The sequence below is a fragment of the Bombus flavifrons genome, chromosome 12, assembly GCF_040668555.2.
Source record: "Bombus flavifrons isolate JBK064 chromosome 12, iyBomFlav1_principal, whole genome shotgun sequence".
Lineage (NCBI taxonomy): Eukaryota > Metazoa > Arthropoda > Insecta > Hymenoptera > Apidae > Bombus > Bombus flavifrons.
This window is the reverse complement of record NC_138453.1, coordinates 7,427,722-7,447,348: the sequence shown is the minus strand read 5'-3', so window position 1 is coordinate 7,447,348 and position 19,627 is coordinate 7,427,722. Positions and strand designations below refer to the sequence as shown.

Genomic DNA, 19,627 nt, shown 5'->3' with positions numbered 1-19,627 from the left:
ATAGATTGTTTCCTAATCTTATTTGAGAGTTTCTCGGTATGTAGAATTGTATTAGATACTCTAGCTCACGAAAGTATTGGAGTACGTGTCACAGGAAACTTTTCTGTCCATGTTGTACGTGTCACGCGAAACATTTTGAAATTACATTAGCGCGGTAATAAGACACGACTGTCATGATTATATTGGTAAAATTTGAAACCAATTTCGAAACGTATACAAGGATTGCAAGATATTTATTGTAAACAGATAATTGAGAAAAGAATAGTATGCAGCATGGATAGCTAATGTTAAGCATATAATAAATGTTAAAGATACTCCTATTGAATATTGAAGTTTATTAATATAATAGATAATTAAGTAAATATCTGAACATTTCTATGTATACTTTCAGATCTGTTTCATATTTCACCGATATGATCAGATTACTCAAGTCTCGTAATGAAAATGTTTCATAGAACGCACGCGATATACGATAAAAGGTGTATCTGCAAGTGTTCGAACACTTTTGTAAAAACTGTGCACGTTTTCTCTCTGACAACTAAATGTATTTTCCTATATGCGAGGACAGGATATATTATGAGGGAGAAAGTTGTAAATGAAGATCGATAAACATTACCTGGAAGACGTACAGCGGGTCCATTCTTTCGAGGGTGAGATAAAGTTTCTGGACTTTCGATGCCGGTGGAAACTTCTAAACGTATAAACCGATAACAAAGCGATTCCTAAGAGGCGTACCACGTTGTTTGCAGCAACGTACGCCGCTAACTTTCCTTTCGAAACGAACTTCCCACTGAGACGCGACTGAAATTTCTTCCCGCGACCATCGTCAGAGAGTTTCGCGATCGTTGATTACGGGATTAAACGATCCGGTCAAACTGCCGCGTCGTTTATCATGAATTCTCTTTATCTCGAGGCTGAACTCTCGAGCAAACCTTCGCTTGGTTTTCCAACCAGGTAAACGTCGTTGAACGACGTGAGATTTATTTTCACGCGCTCTGCTTCTTCGATACGTCACACGACTTAATCGTAAATTGTTCCCGCCGCAAAGTCTTTCAACGCCAGTCAGACAGGACATTTATTTCCCCAGCTTTCTCTCTCCCTTATGCGTCATGATTTATGACCGCGGATCGCTTTCATCGATTTCTTTGCTCGCGATACCGCATTAACCAACTCTTTCCATCGTTGTTTCTCCGCCTTTCCCTTTCTTGCCGATCGGATCGTGCCGTTGTAAAATGAGATTTCACGGATCTTGCAACGAACTCGCTATTCCGAGCAGCGAAACCGACCCAGTCCTACGCTTCCTTGTTTGTTCCTGACATACATCCTCCTTTGTGATTGCGCGTAACATAGAGAGGAAAGGCTAGTATACGTGACGCGACGTGCACTGCAATCTCCTGAAAAATAATTACGTTGTGTAATCTGAATTTCAGAAGCTGTTGGATTGTTATATTATATTTATATGAAGAATACAAAATATTTATATTAAAATTCTTTTTCTTTATGATAAAAGATAGCTGAGTGTATGAGAGAAAACAGTATATAAAGTTACTTGGGAAATTGTATTTAGATTTGTAAAGCTGCAAATTTGTAACGCGCCAAGGGTATCGTGTGTGCATTTTCAAATTCCAACAGTCGTATTATTTTATTCGATAACAACGTAGATTTTGTCCTCGTTCTAGTCTCAGTTGGAACAAGTATCTCGTAGTAAATCGTACAACGTGCATGGCCTGTTTGCGTTAGGTAGCTGCTCGGTCGAGTAAACTCGTCGCGAATAAAAGTGTCCACAAGTATGCAGAGAAAATCTCGTTTCCAAGTGAGCTTTGTTTGTGTTTTAGTGTACCTTCGAGAACGTATCCACCAGTAACTTGAAAAATAAGGTATTTGCGCGTGTAACAAGAGCCTCGCTGGAGAAAGAAAGAAAAGAATAAAAAGGGGAGATCAGAGAAGGAAGAGAAGAGGGTAGGAACGTAACGAGCTTCAGCACCCACCATCCAATTCGGAGGAAGTTCATTTGCAAAAATTTTATTGCCACGCGCGTGACTTCCCTTCCCCTTCCTCACATTTTGGCGTTTATTAAATCCTCTTTCTTTGTTTCTCGCGCCTTTATTCCCCCCGAACAATGGTACACACGGTCGATTCTCGAACCGCGGGAAAAATTCTGTTTCACAGCTTGGAAAGAGCTTTTTCTCGTTCGAAAATCGGTACGATCCTCTGAAAAGCTTACCTTTCAATTTCGTACAAATGACCTTTTCATGTGTCCAGGGGGATGTTTATTAGAACGAAGCGGAATCTGCAGCTCGAAAAACAGAAATATTGGAAAATACGATAAGCTAGGATTATTTAAGTTTAAAGGATATTCGAGACAAACCGAGTAATTTGCCTTGTAATTCGTGAAATTCGGTTTGCTAACAATTCTTGAGCCAGTTACGTTTGAAAATCGACTATTTAACTCGCCATTTAATTGTGTGACGAACAGTGAAATGTGCTTGATGTACCAACGATACTTAACCTTCATTGCAAAAGTCCATCAAAAGGAAGAAAGCTTATTCGATATTAATATTCTCATCGGTTATGATCATCATAATTCAACAGCGCGTAAATTTTATTAGTTTTATTATTCCGTGCAAAGTTCTAGATTGAATTGTGAATATCAAACTAACTCGAATGAGCTTCTCGCAATCTAAATTTAATAATTCCACTCGATATAAAGTTATCCATTTCATGTAAATCCAAGTGCGCGATCAAATATCCAACATATCGAAAAAGAAATCTTATTTTCATAAATTTGTTTATTATAATTAGATATTATAAATAATTATGGATTCCAATATTATTTGTAATTTTCACCCTCGTATGAATTATAACTTATGAAGTTGATCAGCGCGAATATCTTTTTCGTGACTCAAACAATCTCAGCTCGCTATAGGACCAAAGGAAAGTGAAGAAACAACGTCGACCATTTGCGTTACTAAATTCAGTCGCGATCTTTATTTCTCGAATAAGAGATCGTTCGCAGCCTACGGTGTTTGGCTGCTTGTTCGACTTCTGGGGAAGGAGAAACGCAAGAAAAATACAGAAGCGAGCAGCAACCATTTCTCCGCTAAATGAGATTTTGATACAGCGATCGGATCGCTGCGGCTTGGCACTGTGGCGGTTCGATAAGAGAGGTGGGATCGGCTGCGATGGTGTGAGGGTGGTAGGGGCTTGATTTATCGGAAATTAATATGCTACGCTGTCGAGGCTGGTCGAAAACACCTTGCCACGTTCGTCGTTGGGATGCAACGCGGCTGGGGAAGGGAATAGCGCGGCACGAGAATTTAAAATAGATTTGCTCGTGCCAGGAGCATCCTCGTTGCTCTTTCCTTGGCTTATCGGGCCTAAGAAGCTATCTAACGAAGCATAGATCGGTTTGGCTGAAGCATATTAATGTTACTGCAGCGTCGAGCCACTTGGAGAAGAACTAACACTGGACTCGAGGGACGGAAGGACTTCTGAACAGTGGAGATAGAGTTTCGTGAGCTCTAAGAACCGTCGTGTCCCCAAACGAATTCGGGAAATGAAGCACAGCTCGCCCGAGGAGTGATCTTGACTTATGGTTTCGGACCAACCCTGCGGGGATGCTGAGTCACGACGAACATTGTCTCTCGGTTGTCTTACGATTCTGTCGCTTCCACTGTAGACATAGAATTGTCGTGGGGAATTAGGGAAATTGTTTTATAGTGTAGAATAAGATTTTTCTAACGTAAGAAGGTGTCGTGATTTAGTAACGACGAATTATCGACGAGTTCTTTGAAAAAAGAGGTATAAATCTATGTAAATACATATACTTGTGTACTTCTGTGGTTGACATATACTTCTGCTAAATGTATTATAAGATCTTATATTGATAAAGCTTGTAAAACAAGTTCAAAATTGTACGTAAAAATAAGAAAAGTAATTAAACGATTAATAACGAGCCTAAATATTTTGTGAGACTTACTATATGCTCCAGACAACCGCTCAAACTGTATATTAAATATATATCTGGAATAAATGTCTCGTAATTTTTGTATACATCTCGAAATTAGTTAAAAATATTATTGTTAGTTAAAAACTCATCGCAGTACCAATGAAATTACAAAACAGTTTACACGACAAACGCAAAATAATATATTCGTAGAAATTTTCTGTGGTCGGGCATATCGTCTATTTCATAGTCGAATAGTTATGAAACATTCCTTCGTTTTGTAAATGCGAAAAGAACGAGATTCCTTGAGAACCAACGACTTGAACTAGAACTTGCGATGCGATTAATCCCATTCTCCATTTTGTCCTATGAGCCCTTCACTCACATGGGATAAAGTTTAATTGAAGGATAGAAGAAATAGTCTAATGCATATACAGTGTTCACATTTATCGTCTTGAGACTCATTCGCGGTTGCAAAGCACGCTAATGTAACGCGTGTTGCAAAGTTTTCGTATTAACATCATGTGTATGACGTTTATGGCGTCAAGTTGCAAAACATGGTTTGCACTATTAATATAAATGTTTCGCACGATGTAGAACATAGTCAAACTTTGTTCAAACGAATGAAGCATGTAACATGTATCGATTAATCGGCAATTTCATTGTTGGTTTCAGGAGTTTCATGGAATAACGACGCAACGATGATCAATATGAAGTTTTTTCGCGTGTTTTTGGCACTCCTAGGAGGCACGCACGTCCTCTGCGCACAACCATCCGCATCTCCAACTGTGAAAAGCACCGGTGAGTCTTTTCTTCGCGTTCGTACATTGATATTCGAACGACGAACGAAAAAATAATGAAAAAAGTTCGGTTTACTCCGGAGAATCTTGAGCGCGTAACTCGTCAAATACGAAATAACTCGTAAAAGCAGAATACTTGGCAATTATACCACTCGTTCGAGTTTTATTCTCAGTAGAAACGAGGTCAAACGCATCCGCTCCTCGAACGTTACAACGAAACGCCCACTTCGTGGAAGATGTTATGCCGCAGCACGAGCGAAATAATCGAAATCAAGATCATCAACTCTTTAATGAAACTTTTACCGGTGATGTCAGGGAAATATAGGTCAAAGTATAACGAAAGAGAGTGCAGAACACCGTCCAGGTACTATACAAGTTTTCCACTTGAAATGTTTCCACCAAAACCGTAGATAACATACCGACTTCCACTTCAACCCTTAACGAAATCAGTTCGCTCGAGTATTAGTTTAACCCATTGACATATTAATCTTTTCACGCTGAACGTTCCTCTGCATATATCAGAGTGGAGTGAAATGTAGGGGCAAAAACTTGTACGATTTACGACATTCTTGTTTCAAATATTAAACGAAGGTATGTATATGAAGCATATGAATGAAGGTATTTTTCAAAATACGTCTTACAGTCGACTGACAAACAAATATATTGTAGTATACTTTCACTGTTATTTGTCATATTTCATATGAAGACTGTAGGAGCTATTTCGAGAAATTCATTCACGAAAAGAGGAAAGATTTTTCAAGAAAAGGTTCGTGGACTTATAAACTACACAGATCTAAAGGTTTAATTCTAATTAAATTGTTCTTAATTTTCAGAATTTCTTTTGAATTTTCCCATCGATATACTCGCGACGTGAAACCACCATAACGTCTGAAACCAGTTGGCAGAGTGTTCATAGCAATGGCAATAGTCGAAGCATATTCGTCGACATTTGAAGTAACGAATAGAGCAACGTTATCAAACGTGTGTGTGGATTCTTTGAACTTTATCGCGGTTGGTAGTCGGGACAGTCGGTGGTTTTCGCGAGAATGCTCGAAGGTTCGTATCGTTTCAACGTGGTTGGTTAGATAGCGACGAAAGCGAACGGGTACTGCCGGCATTCTATGTAATTAACGACTATCCATCCTCTCCGTAATTATGAAGCCGAGGTCGTTAATGAAATCTCTACAAGCAGTAGCTCGCGTGGAAACGAAGCGGCATGCGAATGAGTCTGTCAAGAAGACTGACGACCGATGTGTACGTACATCATTGTAACGATGTAATTATACGATTCCCTTTGACATATGTCGTCCGTCGACTCCATGTGACTCGTAATCCTCAAACTGACGTCTGTCACTTTGTTAAATGCGTTCGGCTTTCTGCGAAACCGTTTTTCCGGTCTGATTTGCCAACCGAAGAAACGATCCCCTTTTCAACGGATGATCAAAAGCGAATAGCCTTCGCGTTGCTTTATATAAGCTCGAGTAGGTGTTTGGTTCGCCTGTGTAGCCACGTATTGGGATGATCGAGAAACCAAAATGCCAGCAGGCTTTCGTTTCTTAATAGAGAATGCCGCTCGAGTTTGAATGAACGCTTTGGAAAACTCGAGCAGACCGATACGAGAGTACGGCCGATCGATAACGCTCGTTTCTTTATATCTCGACGTTTCCATTAAATATCCCATAATTGGTGCGATTTCGTGGATCGACCAGCCACGTAATCGCGTTTGTTTGCGTTTCGTGGAAATTTTATTTCAACCGCCCGCGTTTCATTGCTACCGATCTCCGAATGTGATTAGCGTTTCCTGGTTATAGCCGTTTTCCATTGGACCGGAGACTGGCCATCGTAATTTAGAATAATTCTCAGTCGTGATACATGGAAATAACACGATTGAAAGTACCATTCGCGCGGCGCCACGCACGGCCGAATCATATCGCCTCGTAAAGTATCGGTAATTTATCGAGCAATATTACGTTGCGAAGTTGGAATCGTTTCGGAGCTCTTCTCGAAGCAAAATGTAGAGTGCGAGGCGGTGGAGAATGGGAAGAGAAGAAGAAAGCCTCTAGTCTCGTTCGAATGGAAAGGGGGACGCGATAAATTCGATTCCCATATTCGTCATCGCGTTTAATAGACGAAATTCCGCGGCGTGTTTCGAGTTTCCATTTCATTGAAAACCGATATCGATGCATGGTCTCGAGCCGACAGGCTTGCTCTATCCTGTATCGTGTACCAACATCGACTTTCTGTTAAGGTGCTCTTGTGTTGTCGTCTAGTTGTTCGAGTACCACTTGCGCCTTGATTACGTTCGAGCGGAAAAAGCCAATACCGCCGAGCATTCGCCGTTTTTCTCGCGGTTTCTTCGGGAAAAGGAACGAGCATTTTTTTACAGCGCCGTTGCTTTCAATATTTAATCACCAGCGTGCTTCTATCTCTTTCGAAAAAGGAAAGCGAATTCCCTCGTTGTTCGATAATCAGGAAGCGGTATTTAGTTCGATACTTTCAATTTAACGTGCACGGTGATTAATGACAGACCCTTCTTGCGAAGAATAACTTTATGTACGCTGGGTATTATTTGTTCTTTCTTTTTTTTTTTTTTTTTTTTTTCATTCAGAAGCTTAAGTAATCCGCTTCGCTTTTTGTAAATTTTTTTAGTTTCGTTACTTAGGTACGCGATTAACAAGTTTGGTTTTCGTAAGAAAGTGGTATAAATGATGTAATAAAGTCTGATGAATTTAGAAAAATAATATTTGCGACATCGTATTACTCTACTTTTCAATTTCCAAAGTTGATCAACTTTCAGAACGATTTATAGAGTGACATATAAGTCAAATAAATTCAGTTAGTAAAGTAATTATTTCATGAAAAGTCTCGTATCTCTTTTTTCTTTATAATATAGAATTTTAAAACACATTTCTGATAATTGAAAGCACTGTATACATAGAACAGCTTTCAACTTCTTACTTCGAGTAATGGTAGCAAACTAGATTAAATTGAATTTGACGTAAGAACTTTATATATTCTATTTATACGCTCACTATTTCATATCATTTTTAAAAAATTACAGAAACATTTCTACACTGTCACAAGTTCGGATACAACTATCTTTAAATCTTGTTTCTCTTTCGTTTGAGAAGTCGATTCTACTATACATTCAAAATTGATCTTCCTTCTATCATAGACAAAAATAAAAATATACGTGCTTTGCCTATTTATATATTTCTATCTGGAGTTTTTAAAAACAAAGAAATCTCTGCAGAGTATTACAAACATTTTAGTACAATTAGACCCATAATATCGTATAAATAAATCCGTGATCTTTCATTACAATCACGAAAATCGATTCCAACGCAACTCACGATCAGACTTCTGTAATAAAGAAAAACCTTGGAATAGAGATGACTCGTTCAAGCTGCGATTCCATGAAAGCGAGAACGTGGCGAACGTGACGAACACGGCTCACGAATTTCGATTTTTATCGCTCAAATGTCATGCTGTGCGACGAGTCGATCTATCAAACTCATCGGTGACAGGTTCGTCCGATATTACCGTAACGCTTCTTTTCTTGGTCATTTCCATTGAATTCGTTTTCCCTTTGGTATCCTCATTCTTGGCGGAATTCGACGGGATGGCGTGTATAATGCGGTTCACGACCCCGATATCATTCGGTGCGGAGCGAACACGAATGAGAGGAGGGCTCCTTCGAGCAATCCTAGAACTCGGTAAAAACTAAGATTACTATGCAATGCAATCAGCGGCGTACCAGGGTTCTTTCAGATTAAAACACAGCTCGGGATTACAGGTCGAAACTATTGTTTTGCCAGGAGCCGTACCGAGGCAGATTGTGTGACCGCGACGCGAATATTTCAGAGCAAAAAAAGTTCGAGTAGAACACGGTGTTCTAAAGGGAGAAAGTCGAGATCGAAAGAAAATTCCACGGTCAGTTTCGCGGGTTGCGGCCACGTCGTCAACGATTCAGCACGCTTGGCCGCTTATTTGCGGACGCAGTCGGCCACGTTTGAACTCTATCAGGCATTTGCATATTCGCTGGTCATTTTTACAAAAGTCACGAAACTGCGGCAGGGATCGTACTCGCGGAACGATACGCCCGTTACCACTTGTTGAAGCGACGATAATATTAGTTTTGCGGTTATTCGCGCCGGCAACTATGCTGTTGATAAAACATATTTATCTGCAGCCTGTGCCCGCGGTATGGATCCCATTGTTTTCTGTTTTCCTTTGCGCTTTTATTTTTCGCATTTTCGCTGAGCTTGCATCGCTTGGTGGCAGAAATTTTTCGGTTTTTTGCTCGTTTTGTGAACAATTCGAAAGCGGAATGGATAACAGGAAATTTGCGAATTATTCGATTGAAATGGAACGAAATGTTTAAATTCGTCTACCTTCAAATATTCCAGCGTCACGTTCTCAAATCTTCCAACTTTTCATATTCGCGAATTTTCAAATTTTTCAAAAATATTCAGAGTTCCAGGTTTTCCAGCGTTTCAGCGTTCCAAATTCGAAACTTTTTCGCTCAGAAAATTTATCATTCCCCAATTTCCCGGTGGAAGGAGCCACTCCATCCAATTACAAGTCGCAATGTTTCGTCTAAAATAATTTCCACAGTTTCGAGATACTCGCCGCGAATCTAATAAGCTTGAAGTGCGTTTTTTTGAAAACGGTCTCGTAATCAAAAATTGGTTGAGTTTCTGCGAAAAATGTATCATCACGGTGACGACACTCTTGCACGTGAAAATTGAAGTGTACACGAGCGGTTCAAGTTGCTAGACTACTCGTTAACTTTATCCCGTTTTCGGGCTGGACGGTGGAAACGTTGCTCTCTCGTCGAGAAACGAAGAAATTCCCTTCGAAATTACTGCCGCGTCTTCACCGCTCGGAATTTTATCACTAGCTGCCGCGCACCAGGTTCGAATTAATGGTTATTTTATTCATACGAGTCGGTCTGGTTCCTTTTGTTCCGCCTGTATTTCGTAGTCCGATTGTCCGCGACAGAAATTCGTGATTAATCGCTTCGGTTCTTATCTACGCGAAGTCCGATTCAAACGATGACAGAAAAACCGCCGGTACTTTCTTCCATTCAATTTTCGCTCCGGTTTCATTCATTATCCCTCCGCGGAATGCATCGTAAATAACATTTTTCCTTTGAAAGAAGTATATTAGCACGAACTGTAAGAAACATCATTAAGAGCGCTACGTCGGATACCGGATCATTTCGAAGTTCTAACGAATGATTCGCCAAACTCTTGTCTTGTTCTTTCTTCCAGCCAGCTTTCATTTACCATGAATAAGCCGGGAAGAAAAATAGCATCGCGAAGTATATACAAAGCGTAAAAGGGAACCATTCTTTACAGGTGCTTGATACGTCATCCATTATCAAAAATCAAGTTGCAGTCATGCCCTGAAAAATATTCCATCACACCGTTTCACTAATTATCCACAGGAAATATTAATGAGAGTCGCAAATTATTTTGTACCTCGGTGAACGAATCGAAAAGAAAAATGTACAAACCTATAAAAAGGACTGTTCTCTAAATGCTACGTCGGCCGACTCTTTACGTAAACCAGGCCACGTACCGCGGGTAAGATGGCAGCCAGATGTCTTCAGATCCTTACTGCGTACCCTCAATAGTCTCAAGTACCCTCCATAAATCTCAGGAATTTTATAGTTAAGGTCCTTCAGACCGAACAGATATTCTTCCACTGAATTGTTTTCTAAAGTTTATTATCCACCACAGGTTGACACGGGAAAGTTGGTTTTTCTTACGTATGAGGCCTCCCACTAGCAACTTTATCTCGAGGGCGGTTAGCATCCGTCCTCACCCACCAACATAGCAAATAATCAATTTACAACGAAGCCTATTTCCCTCACTCTTCTAGCCAAAATTGTCATCAACAAATCCGATGGTCCCGTGCGCTAGATACACCCATCCTTAGCTTTCCTCCGTCACAGCATCGTCACCGAACTTCACTGATTTTCCATCTTTCAAACAGTCAACATCTTTTGACCGGGTTTCCACCCTTAGATCAGTCACTTACTTAATTTATGCATACGCACCAGCGTAACTATCTTCTTTACAAAGTTGTTGGAATAAACTGTGATTTATAACTTGTTATATCAGTGTCATATTTAATTTAACTACCTGTATTGTCCTAATCGAAATAGGGGATCGATCATTCCGTGGCGTCGATTATCTAATCGTAGCGGGAATTCACGACTCCAGTTGACGTGCTTCCTCGCGATCGCGTCTCTCCGCGAGTGGTCGAAACACTAAATATGTTTGATATATACGGTCCGCTGTTAAAATCACAGTATCAAACTGAAGAATAAATTTCAGAAAACTATTGTCTTCAAAATTTAGGACAATTTAATTCGTTTCATGAACAGGTGGAGAGAAACGTTAGTAAGATTAGTAGATCACAGATTATTCAATTGAAAAGAGATTTGCAAAGATATTATCTCGGGAAATATAATTTATTTGACGAATAGTTTAAGGGAAAGGTAATAAGGGTAGATCACAGATTACGTGGTATCTCGGTAACGCGTTAAACGTAGACACAATTAGCGAGGGAAGTTTGATGGGCAGCAATGTGAGAAAAGGGAGAATCTACTGAGTGGGCAGATCGAGAGATGGCCAGAGGCAGGGTGTAGGCTAATGCATAAACAATGCGCCGTTTATCCACGTTGGGGATGCAAGCTCAATGAATAATAAACTAGCCTACAGACACGCGGGATAGATAGACCGGTTCTGGTACGGAGCACAGCGTCGCCCTGGTGAGAGGATTATCGACGAAAAAGTGCCTTTGCTTGTGCACACGATGACCCCAGCAGGATGTGAATATTATTGCTTTCAAGATTTCATCCCCCTATACGCGCCATTTAAGCTATTCCCAGTGCCGTCGATAAATTCCACGAGACTTTGCGCGTGGAGTGCATAGAGATGCGTACAATTGTCTGCGACAATGGTGAAAATGAGAATGATATCGGATCAGGGATTTATGTCATGTTATGTATTTATTTATAGGGTGCTTTAGCAAATAACGTTTATATGTGAAATCGATGTTCGGCGTTATGGATAAAGCGTGTATACGAGAAAAAAGTGTTCGAATTTAACGCACTTTTTTCCAAATTCAATTTTCATCTCGTACGATGCCGGTATATTAAAGTGATACTAAAGTTTACATAGGATTATTTATTAAGAAATAAATTTCTGTGATTTTATGTTATGAAATTTTATGTATTAGGTTGTCCGAGAAGTTTCTTTCGTTTTATAAGGAAATAAAAGACACACCATGTTTTTTGTTTTATATTAGTTTATTGAATTATGCACGAACATAGTAATGGAAATATAACGAAATGGATCATACCTAATTCAATGAAATTATATAAAACAGAAATTATTGTTCATCTATTATCAACTTATGAAACGAAAGAAACTTTTCGGACAACCTGATACACGTATAAGTACATCGATAGTTTAGAGATACGTGAACAGTTAATTTTTGACAGAATGTAATTTAGTTAGAAAGGTAGGGAATATCAGAGGGAAATCGAGTACGGGAGATTTTATTTCTTGTTGGAGCTGTCGTGGCATATTATGACACAGCGTAATTTACCTGCGAAAGTTAATACGCAATTTAAAAGTCGGCATCTGTAAGTGTGGAACGTTATGCAGCATTTTTGTTATTTAGAGAATTTATTACCTTCGGCACTCGTTTTACTATCAAACTATGAATAACGTAGAGCAGATTTTTTCAAACTAATTTCAATATGTTATCGATAAGGTCGTTATTATTATTGATAAATAAATAATTTACGTTCCATACGATTATTACAACTTTTAGTCGTCTCGTTCATCAACCCCATGCATTGAAAATTTGTATTGTTAATAGAAATCGACTAAAATATACTTATAAGCGATACATCAGTACCATAAGCATGATTTAAGAGTACTTGTGTATATACAAGTCCACATCGTGATTCTAAAAGACAGACAATATTAAAGAGAATAATATAGCAGAATGTAACTATACGAGTTATGGAAAACGATTAGTAGAAATGCGTCTCAAAGTTACATTTAACTCTCCACGATCTTTCCGACGTATTCAACGTTTTCATCCGTGGCAACGTCGTTATATGTCAAAGAACAAAGCAAGCGTCGCAGAAAGACTTTATTAACATTGTGCTACGGTCATAATTACACTTATATGTGAACCTTCGCGCAAAACACCGCGTCAAATTACGTCAAACGAATAACAGTTTGGCAACAGCTGCCGAAAGAATCGCTTTATATTTCCGCCAGGTATCGGTCCTTCGCCTCGTGTTCTTCGAGAAAACGTCTCGATAATTTTCAACGTTTTAATGAAACAAACTCTCCTTCGCTTTTCTCTTATTTTTCCTTCTCGTTGCCGAAGGAACAATTTACCGACTGGAAACGAAGAAGGGGAGCGAAACTCGCGGCGGGATTACTCGGTTGACGGACCGTTTAGCCGTTTGAATTACCTCCAACAAATATTTATCAAGTTTTACAGAATTCATTATCTCGACAAGGAAGCTCGAAGCACGCAAAAGCTCGGACGGTTTAATTGTGTAAAACCGGCGAATTACGGGGAATAAGTCAGTGGCGGGAAGCGAATACGCGGATAATTAAAACGACTCGGGAAGGAGGGAAATGTGACGTAACCGGTTTTAAATTTCCGCCGATTCTAATTCCAGCCATTCATTTTTCCCTTATTAACATATTCCGTGGTTCGCCGTAACTGTTACATGACCGGATGAATTGTTTGCGGCCGCATTTCGGAAAAATTTACCACGGTTTAACCGTCGCTTTAGCGTTCCTTCGTGTTAAGCTCGCATCCCCATACTGTCGCAACTCCTGTAGCGTTCTGCCAGCTGCGCAAAACAATTTCAATTTGCCCGCCGCACGCGAACACACCGTGTAAAAAGCGTGCACGCTTAATTTCACCGTAGTGTCGCGCGCTATCTCGTTTGCCCGTTTTGTCAGCGAAAACTGCATCGCGCATCCGATGCACGTAACGCGCACTCCATCAGCGCAGTTCGTGGCTAAGTCGGTTACGCCTCCGCTGGCAAAAAGGTGTGACTTACGTGGAACAAGTGATTATCGCTTTATCGTGACCGAAACTGTCGTCAGAATGGAATTTATCAGACGAGTCGTAGATAATAAACGGCCAGGCGAAGGGAAGATTGGGATTAACGAAGAATTTATGCTATTCCGGGTTTTTAGTGGTCCGTTTAACCCTTTTGTTCGAGAGACGTTAGCTGAATAGCTATGTAGGCACGTAGAAGTAGGAATAGGAGTAGGTACTGGTGGATAATAGTTAAGGTTTAAGTTTGCAGAATTGTTGAATTCATTTTAAATTAAGACATAGCAAACATTCATTTTGAACATTCATCGTGGCCGTACACGTCTCTGTAACGAATTTGTAGAAATCAACAAACAAGTGGACTAAATTACATGATTATGAAAATGCAGAGATATTTATTGATATAGTGCTGCAACGAAATAAATTAAATAATTGCTGGATACATACGTTAGCCCGTACATTTACTACCGGCTGAAGTTAAATAATTGTTACATACTTCGTCTTTATTAATAATTTGAACAACCGAGGATCTGTTACTTGTCCGATATATCGTAGTTGGAAAAATGAAATCAGATAATTGTTGCATATTATTTGACATTTCGTAGCTAGAAAAAAGTGAAATCTCTGCGGTGGATGTAGTATCTAGAAACCAATCTCATATGTAACAAATAAAGCCACCTTTGAGAACAACGGAGTTAAAAGACAACAGACGATAGTTCAATCGTTATAACTTTGAGAATTTCGCAGAAACATTCAGAATGCTGGAGCGCGGAATAGAGCGAGTGTGGTAGTTCAAGAAGCGTAGCGCAGTCGTTAGCAAGCGCAGGTTCGAAGACCGTATTGTTCTGTAGTTCCTGGAGGATGTAGGAATTTCTCTGGGCAAAATTCTCCGAGGCAAAACATTAAATGTTACAGTATATCCCGTCGTAATTAGTATATACAATATTAATTAATCACGAAAGTAGCGTGAATCTCGCGGGAGGCGAAGATTCCGTGTTGGAACGAACGTGGTGGCGCGGCCACTGGAGATAACAGTCCAATTAAACATTAATAGAACAACTTGAGCGAAATATGAGGGCTCCGTCTCGTTGTTTAATTCGATTGAAAGTTAGTAACACGCGTGTAGGATACGCGCAACTTGCTCGAAGACACAGACCTAACGCGTTTACGTCAAATTAGATAAGGTGGGAAACGTATGGATCTGCTAAGGAAGTTCGTAAATGCGACCACGAAACTAGGCTAAAACGGAGAGGCGAAGGAATAAAAATGCGTACTAGTTCGCAATGCAAGATACAAGGGAAAAGAAGGATTAGGAAGAAAAAAAGAACGGAGAACATGGACAGAGATAAAAAAGCAAACGTAAAATAGAGGAAGCAGTAGAAACGGGGAAGACGAAGAATAAGAGAGAGAGAGAGAGAGGAACGAGGAGAAGGAGAGAGAGTGTCGGTGGGAAGGGTTTTCTTTAACCCGATAAAACGTGATCCTCGCTTTATCAAGTTAACGTAATCCACTTATTTTCAACCAACAACTAGGTGGGTTGTGGAGGCCGTCGGATGAAGAACGATCGTGGAATAGCGAGTGTGGGACGAGATTATGCAGGTGTAAAGCCTGCGGCAGAAAATACTGCCTTTTAAATTAATTTCAGGGAATGTTCGTCGTCGTATACAGAAGCGACGAGCTGTTTGTCCCTTCGCCGTGTAATTCCACTCCTCTATATCTCTTTCTCTCTAGCTTTATACCTTGTACGTCTCTTCGTCTCTTCCTCTCTGCCTCTCTCGTCGGTTCTCTAAATTCTGCCCCGCCACACCTCACGGGTTTGCCCAGGCCTTCGTCTATATCACATCCTGCCGGTTGGACCGGTTCCAATTGCGAATTGAACCGTTCGTAACTGTTGAACGTGAATTATGGCGTTTATTTATTCTGCCCTGTCCCTCGTGCCATTCCCCGTTGGCTATCCTGTTCGCAACCATCCATCCTACAACGCCCCCGAAATCAGTGCTTCGCGGACGATGGCACGATTGTGTAACGACGTCGATTTCCCTTGATTATAATCGAATCGGTCAATGGAGAATCGTTGTAAACCCGGCCCTGTTAGGCCACAGATTGAAAACGATAGAAATAAATAATTATTTTTAACGTTGAATCGCGTAACTTCTCGCAGTTGATCGAGAACGAGAGCTGAATGAGATCGATTCATTGCTGCGTTTTGTAGTTCGTCGTTTGCTGGAAACAAGACAAGCGAAAGAAGTGCAGCTTCGATTGGTCGTGATGGATTGGACCTATCTCGATTGGAAGTGGTCACATCTGCTATACCTTGCTTGGTTAAAATGTCCTGTCTAACATTTTCAGACTGAAAAGGACTTCACTTGAGGTTTTATCATCTAGTTTATACCAGTTTCTCTATTTTCTCTTACCTTCTACTCTATTCTTCTTCCTTCGTAACTCAATTAATTATGAAACTAAATGATTTTCAAATTCATCACTCAGACACCACTATGATTCTCGAACTTGTACAGAATATCGTTAGAGGGTGGAATATTTCCCTTTCTCCTGTGCTTTGGAAGCTTCTTTCCATCCCTGCGTTATATTAATAGCATCGCCTGGTGAGCGATGCAAACAAAATATCCATTTTGTCTCTGTACTACTATTCTACTAATTCTCTATTCATATTTGCATAGCATTTTTCTAGCTTGCTCCCATTTCACTCCATTATCAACCGATATACGTACGTTTGTTTAGAAGCACAATTTGCCATCGACATCCTGAACTTTCGCATAGCATGCGATCGCGCTGGCACAGAGAAAATCGAACCAACAGAAGCAACAAAACGTATCATTCGCGCGGGACAGTCGGCGTCGGTGACTTATCGCCACGCGATGTATGAGTAAACATGTACAATCTTCATTACTATACCGCCACCATTATTCCGTATCAGAGCATCGCTGGTCCGCCGCGTGCAAAGTTTCAGACGTTGTCTGAGTAGTTTATGAATACCGCGACACCGGGGTGAGTGTGACCGTGGAGGATGACTGGGGTCGTCGAGATGCCAGTGAAAACGCAGGGGTGGTACCAGGAAGCGTTTATCAACCCTCTGTGCCTGACAAGCGCGCATACAGGCGTGGAATATATACAAACGCGGATCTCTCGTCTGCTTTGCAGATATTTCTCTCGTTCTCTATACCGCGCAACAACGTCATCGTGAGGCGTTATAACTCAAATGCCAAGACTCCTTTGACTAGTACGTACTCGCACAGCAGATATTACTTTTATACACGTGATACCGCATCAGTTGCTCGAGACAAAGGCAAAACACATATGACGTTTGGAAACAACGGAACGTGGCAATTGTTGGACGAGTACTATGTGCGCTTCAATTTCGTCGCAATGACAGCAATTTTCGACTCCCTCCTCCTTCTCCGCTTTCCTTTTCACCTGCTTTTTCCTTTTTTCTTGCTTTCTCGTAATTTTTTGCTTCACTGGCCCTCGCGGATTTTCCAAACGGAAGGATCAAACGACGAACTTTCGCGAGAGAAGCAAGTTTTTTTGCGATTCTACATTTGAGTTTTTGTACTTTTTAAAATCTAGAAATGTTGCCCTTGGAGAAGTTCCCGGAAACAACCCACGCGATACGAGCAGAATTTCCGTTTCCTATTTTTCTTTTTTTTTCTTTTTTGTTTTTTAATGTTCAAACAATGTTTGAGAAGAAACATTAGAAAGAAAGAAATTATTAAAATGCAATACCGTGTGCCGCGGTATATTATGAATTGCTCGACTATCAATTCATCGTGCGGTGATTTGTGATGGAAATTAATTCATGGCAAAGCGGCTAATAAAATTTCCTCAGCGAGATTTCAGGTTTTACGAGGCAGAACCGCGATGAGAGACATGACTGATCGCGGTCGCGGGTGTCATTTTATCAATGCATAGCAAGGCGAAAGGACATTGACTAATGATATTACCGTAGCAACTTATTTGTTATCGAAATTGCCTATTACTTACTCTATTGGACGATATGTCTACCGTCTCGTTGATATCGCCGCGGCCTATAGCAAGCACCAACTCGTCTTCAAGGCTTTCCATCGATTGTTGCCGACGATATTTGTCTTCGTAGAAATGATTCCACTCCTGTTGCTGAGATACTCGAACACAAAATTAACCACGATAGGCATCCTGCGTGGAAAATTTGTCTTCCCGACCAATTTCGTCTCTGAAAATGAAAGCTCACTCTTAATTACACCGTCGGCTCGGAACGAAAAAATATCTGCCCCTTCGTCAGAGATGGAAATTTTACGAAACGCTCAGAATTTGTGGAAATGAGATAATGAAGATGTCTCGATGTTGTTTCTTGGAATTTTACCCTCCTCCTGTTTCTATTCTATTGTATCGAAACTAAGCAGTTTTCCGGATAACGCTAAATATAGAAAAGAAAGCGGAAAGGAAGGAAACATACGCGTGTAATACATAAAACACGTCTATCTCGATTTATTCGAAAGTTATTCATATTCTATCATAGATAAATTCATATTTATATTCGTCATATGTAGATAATGCAGTTGAAATATTACGGAACCAATGAAACGTAAATACAGTTATCAGATCAAACATCCGAAAAGCGAGTGTATTGCATTTGCGTGGTACGGTGATAATGGTAAAATTGTAGGCGAGATCTTAGCAGTGGATAGTACGACACGGATAGTCGTTGATAATATTAGAAATTTCTTTCTTTCATTTTCATAATACTCGGCTAACGAAACAGCTTTGTGTTACGAAGAAGAAGAGATTGGGATTCGTGGCGCCGGGTACGCAAGATCCGATTAATGGCAGTTCATCTCGGTGTAGGTATCGGAGATAGCAATCGCCTGGTGATTAATTTGATCGTTTGTTTCGCGTCACGTACACGCGCATGCATAAATATGCTCACGAACAAACACACAAGTTCGATTTAATTGAAAGGCGAAACGCGTGTTCCGGGCTTCGAAGATATTAATTAGCTTTCAGAGTTAATCGCGTTCTCCATGATGCCTGCCGCGGTGTTCACGGAATCTATGCGTTTTCACACGGTCCGCAGTAATATCTCTGACCGCACTCGATCAACGCAAAGAGGTCGATGACCCCGGGTAGATAAATCATCGAAATCGGCCAGAGAATTCACGAGGTTCGACCGTTCTGCTTTCCGATAATCTCTACGTGAATCTCGGTCGAAGATAAAGGAAAGAGAGAGAGAGAGAGAGAGAGAGAGAGAGAGAGAGAGAGAGAGAGACGACGGCTATTGGTATGAAACTTGGGGTTTAAAAGATTTATCTATTGACGAGAACTGAATCGATATTAATAACTGATCCGTATCAAAGAAAGCAGAAAGTACTTTCAGTAATTATTATTACATAAGTACTGGTGGGTTGGCGAAGCGAGCGGAGAAATTGCTTTGATATTGCCGGAATTGCCGAATCATTGTGTGGCTGGCTCGTTGAACAATTCTACGAACAGCTCTCTCCCTCAGAGTAGACATTCGCGTTTGAAATAAGTGATTTGCCATTGCGACGTACAAACGGCTGTGATTTGTACAAATCATCCTTTGAATCCAGCTCGTTACCAAGCTGCTTTGGCAAGTGTATCGCGTATCTGTACATGAAATCAATATACGTGTTTCATCCGAATAACAGTCTGAGCACGCGTGTTATTTCAACGATACTGTGTATCGAATTTAATTGTCCGTTAATTTTCCAGCGACACAAATATTGAAATTATGGGAAGATAAAGGAGAGAGAGA

The 19,627-nt window shown here is 40.4% G+C and overlaps 2 protein-coding genes across 5 annotated transcripts in view; one reads left to right on the top strand and one right to left on the bottom strand.

Moving 5' to 3' along the window:
• LOC138185385 (neuroendocrine convertase 1) overlaps positions 1-19,082 on the bottom strand; it is a 162,438-nt gene extending 143,356 nt beyond the window's left edge. The window contains exon 1 of the mRNA XM_069124259.1: positions 17,860-19,082. Coding sequence (XP_068980360.1) covers positions 17,860-17,940 — 81 coding nt within the window. The 5' untranslated portion in view covers positions 17,941-19,082. The remainder of the gene's footprint in view (positions 1-17,859) is intronic.
• The window catches only part of LOC138185391 (zwei Ig domain protein zig-8), a 293,791-nt gene that overhangs the window by 14,735 nt on the left and 259,429 nt on the right, over positions 1-19,627 (top strand). For all 4 annotated transcript variants that reach the window (XR_011174602.1, XR_011174601.1, XM_069124275.1 and 1 more), the window contains exon 2: positions 4,622-4,747. Coding sequence is in view for 2 of the 4 variants with exons in the window: in XM_069124275.1 (XP_068980376.1) it covers positions 4,648-4,747 (100 nt within the window). In the remaining 2 variants the exon portion in view is untranslated. The remainder of the gene's footprint in view (positions 1-4,621; positions 4,748-19,627) is intronic.